At 33.0% G+C, this 5015-nt stretch overlaps 1 protein-coding gene across 1 annotated transcript in view; it reads right to left on the reverse strand.

The window, feature by feature from the left end:
• LOC106470160 (epithelial chloride channel protein-like) overlaps positions 1-5015 on the reverse strand; it is a 29113-nt gene that overhangs the window by 2560 nt on the left and 21538 nt on the right. Inside the window, exons 12-14 of the mRNA XM_022399567.1 lie at positions 3804-4074; positions 2076-2246; positions 1009-1296 (exon numbers count right to left, since the gene is read on the reverse strand). Of these exons, the coding sequence (XP_022255275.1) occupies positions 1009-1296; positions 2076-2246; positions 3804-4074 (730 nt within the window). The remainder of the gene's footprint in view (positions 1-1008; positions 1297-2075; positions 2247-3803; positions 4075-5015) is intronic.

Raw genomic sequence — 5015 nt, forward strand, 5'->3', positions numbered from 1 at the left:
TAGTTTTACACTGCTAAATTAGGGACGGCTAGCGCAGATAGCCCTCGTGTAGCTTTGCTCGAAGTTCAAAAACAAACAATATATTGAGGACTCCAACTGTAATTAAAAGGAATTAATTGCAATATTGACGGTAATTTTTGTATATTTTTTGTGTGATTCGTATGTTATTAAAGGTTGTTGTTTGTTATTAAGCACAAAGCTACACGAAGGGCTATCTGTGCTCTGCCCACAACGGGTATCGAAACCCGGTTTCTAGCAGTATAAGTCTGCAGGCATACCGCTGTGCCATTGGGGGTTGTTATCAAGGGCTCTGTAATAAATAAAGTGATGGATCTGCAATAAATTTGGTGAGTAAATAGTTTACAAAAATGTGTTGAAAAACTGATGAGGTTTATGCAACCCATAGGTAATCTTAGGGTCAACTAAACAAAGTGAATCGAAATTATTTTTAAAAAGCTCAATTTCATATTTTTCAGTTTGTGTTTTGTTTTTAGAACAAAGCCATTGTTCATTGTAGGGAATCTAACCCCCGCTATTTGCATTGTAATGCCGTAAATTAACCACTGACCTACCGGAGGACCATTTTTTTCTCTTTCTTTTTCAGAGAGATTGACATTGAATTTCTCACTTTCATCAACAAAACAAGATGGAATATCTGTGATATTTAAAGTTTCTGTTCTCGTTAAGCATAAGTGCATTTTATTTTCAATATTAAGTATTAAACTGCACTTGTAATCGTATATTACAATGCTTAAGATTGTGTTGTATGTTCCCGTTTCAAGTTTTTACAAAAAACTAGATTTTTGTCAAAATCTTATTGGGCAAATACTGACCTCATTGTTGTGACTCGTAAGTTAATTTGTTTTAATTTTATTAATTTTTTACTTTTATTAGAGAGGCTTATATTGGAAGTTTAGTGTTTTATTTGATTCAGTTATTTGAATACAAAAACATACAACAAATATTTAAACAAATCTTTTATCATTTGCATAAAAGTTTGTTCCATACCATTTCCTTGATCAAGGTCATCTCCTGGAGAAGTCCACATTAAAGAAACTACATTTATGTCATCTACCTTTCCTGCAGAAATGATTTTTAAATCCACGATCCTATTGGGCGAAATTATATCGCCAGATATTGGATTAAAATTTTCAACTCGGAATGATCCAGCGTCTGTAATTCGTTGAAATGGTAAGGCTAATTCATCTTCTTCGGGCACTTGTATATCCGGTTTTTTATCGGAAATTATAAAATCATCAGCTGTAAAGTTATTTGCTGGTGGTTTTGTGAAACGGTCTATAATGGAGAAAAAAAACATTTACTTTTTTCATGTATTCTACATTTTTTCCTTATACACCTAATATATATAACACTGTCCGTGAAAAAAATTACTTTCTTAGCCTGTGATAGAATAATCTAAGATAGATAAAAACTACGAATAACTTAAATAAAAATGTTAATAAGAATAGTAATTTAATCTAATATCAATTTATGAGCACGTGGGCTAAACGGCCATGTTAACGAACAAAACTAACTATATTTATTCCATTAAAAAGACACGAAATGATTTGTTTGTTTTGAATTTCGCGCAAAGATACACGAGGGCTATCTGCGCTAGCCGTCCCTAATTTAGCAGTGTAAGACTAGAGGGAACAGCTAGTCATCACACCCACCGCCAACTCTTGGGCTACTCTTTTACTAACGAATAGTGGGATTGACCTTCACATTATAAAGCCCCCACGACTGAAAGGGCTAGCATGTTTGGTGGGCCGGGGATTCGAACCCGCGACCCTCAGATTGCGAGTCGAACGCCCTAACCACCTGGCCATGCCGGGCCCGCCACGAAAGGAAGCAGGTTCAATTTTACATGTTTGATATGATGTTTTTGACTTTAAAAAAAAATTGACTGACTGTAAATTTCATGGATCATTATATTTTGCAGTATAGTCTTTATTTTTAATATTTTGCATCTATACTTCGTTGAAAATTCTTGAAAGGATTTTAAATAACTATAAAATTCATTAAACAATTATACAACTACCTTAAAACGTAAATTTAACCTCAATTGAAATTACCTTTAGGGTTTTTAAATTTGGGAATAACAATGGCAGGTGATGACGGCGACCCCTTTTTGACTTTAGCATTTCCCTCGTTATGCATTTCTGCTACCACAGCATAACGACCATTACCGTCGAAGTCGTTGAAATATGAGGAATAAATCCCGTCGTCGTGGTTGATATCGGCACCTAATTAATAAAGGCAAGTTTATTTATGTATTGTGCTAGTTAATATTGGACCTTAAACCACAAAGACTAGCTCATTTGTCGTGTTGGTTGATATTAGCACTTAAATCACAAAGGACAGTTTATCTGTCTTGTTGGTTGATACATATATTTAAATAACAAAGAATGATTTATATGTGGTGTTGGTTGATATTAGCACTCAAGTCACCAAAAATAGTTTATCTGTGGTGTTGGTTGTTATCAGCATCTAAACAACAGAGACATTGAGTAAAGTTTATAATTTTTGGTTGATTAATTTAGTTGTTGCGGTTGATGTCTTGCCCGTAGCATCACGATAAATATATTAAGGTTAAAACTCAATGATTCAATGTAGTTTTCCTTTTCTCATACATTCAATAATTGTGTATTACATTAGTTGTTATTTTCAGCCTGGATTACACAAACACCACACAGATGCTAAACTAAAAGTTTAGCGCTGAAACTTTTCCGTTTATTTGTTGTCAAACTGCTGCGTTTATATAGAGAAGAGTTAAATCTGTAAAATAAAATTTTATTATAAAAAATACTAAATTATTTAAGAACTAGACGAGAAACCTGTTCAAAGCTACAGGTTCTTCTTCACGCTTAAAACTTAAATTACCACCACATCAGTCATTACAGGTTCCTGTACACACCTAAAAACTTAAATTACAACAACATCAGTCATTACAGGTTCCTGTACACACCTAAAAACTTAAATTACCACCACATCAGTCATTACAGGTTCCTGTACACACCTAAAAACTTAAATTACAACATCAGTCATTACAGGTTCCTGTACACATCTAAAAACTTAAATTACAACAACATCAGTCATTACAGGTTCCTGTACACACCTAAAAACTTAAATTACAACAACATCAGTCATTACAGGTTCCTGTACACACCTAAAAACTTAAATTACCACCACATCAGTCATTACAGGTTCCTGTACACATCTAAAAACTTAAATTACCACCACATCAGTCATTACAGGTTCCTGTACACACCTAAAAACTTAAATTACAACAACATCAGTCATTACAGGTTCCTGTACACACCTAAAAACTTAAATTACAACAACATCAGTCATTACAGGTTCCTGTACACACCTAAAAACTTAAAGTACCACCACATCAGTGATTTATTTTATGAGCATCTTCACTATAGTTTGGAAACAATTTTGATTGGATATTTTATATTACGTGTTTGACCTGAATGAAGAAACACATACTGCAAAAAACAAAACAAAAAAAAAAACGTTTCACAACACCCTAAAAACATATTAAAATATAATTTGTATTCTAAAGTTATAGAAAAATCTGTCTATCTTACTATGATTTTAATTGGATAAAATTACTTAACTGTAACGATTTAAATCATCACCTAAAAAATGTCGTCTACTTTTTGATTTCTCACCACTAAGAGGCACTAGTGTAGGGTACCAATTCTTAATGTATGTTGTCGTTCATTTTGAGCATTGTATTTTAACTGTAGTTTGTTTACATCTATAAATTTTCTACCATATCTAAAACCACTGACCTGCTCCATCGTCCAGTAACTGTATTCGTTTAAGTGAACCAGATGGACTCTCAACAGTACCAAATACTGTAACACCAGTTATAACATTGTAGTCTTTCTTCACTTCTGCAAATATTTTTGGTGACTGTGGGTAAGTTAATTTAATGTTACTTATCCAAGCTCGTGTTCGAATTGGTTGAACTTTTACATCCTTGGGTTCAGAGATTACAGAGATGGCAACGGGTACTTCGGAAAAAGTGGATTTGGATATAGAAACAGTCCAATTTCCACTCTATATAATGAAAAATAAACAGGAGTTTCTATCTATATAAAAATGTTCATTGTAAAACTGTTTGAAAGAATATATAAAATCACAATGTCGTTTTTCACAATAGCTTTAAACACTTTACTTCTAAATTGCCCAATATCGGTTATTCAGAATAATAAAACTGTATATATTAGCGTTACAACATTTCATCTCTTCTGCAACGGCCTAAAACAAATACAGTGCAGTTGAAACGCTACTAATAAACTCTTCTTAATTAAGCAAAAACCCACGTTCGGCTAGCAGTATGTGTCAAGCTTTGTAATCTTATTGCAATGTTATTACACATTTGCTACAGTAAACTAGTTTCGTGACTGTTGTTAGATTCAATGTTGTAATACTGAAATAAATTCGCATCATCTAAAAAAACGTGTTATGTGAAAGAAATTCGACCTATGGAAATTAATATTCAGTCCGGGAAATAAATCACAATGACCTGAATGGATTATCTAACATATCCTTAGAGTCTCTTAAGTCAGTTATCGTAACAATAAATAACAATGTATCTAACTTGCAAGTAATAATTCATGATTATCTTACAACATCTGTTAGAATCTTAGTAGGTTACGTAGTTCGTATGCTTCTTATCACATCTGTTAGAATTTTAGTAAGTTACGTAGTTCGTATGCTTCTTACAACATTTGTTAGAATTTTAGTAAGCTACGTAGTTCGTATGCTTCTTACAACATTTGTTAGAATTTTAGTAAGTTACGTAGTTCGTATGCTTCTTACAACATTTGTTAGAATTTTAGTAAGCTACGTAGTTCGTATGCTTCTTACAACATTTGTTAGAATTTTAGTAAGCTACGTAGTTCGTATGCTTCTTACAACATTTGTTAGAATCTTAGTAAGTTACGTAGTTCTATGCTTCTTACAACATCTGGTGCCCAGCATGGCCAGGTGGATAA

Source organism: Limulus polyphemus, unplaced genomic scaffold (assembly GCF_000517525.1).
Source record: "Limulus polyphemus unplaced genomic scaffold, Limulus_polyphemus-2.1.2 Scaffold102, whole genome shotgun sequence".
Classification (NCBI taxonomy): domain Eukaryota; kingdom Metazoa; phylum Arthropoda; class Merostomata; order Xiphosura; family Limulidae; genus Limulus; species Limulus polyphemus.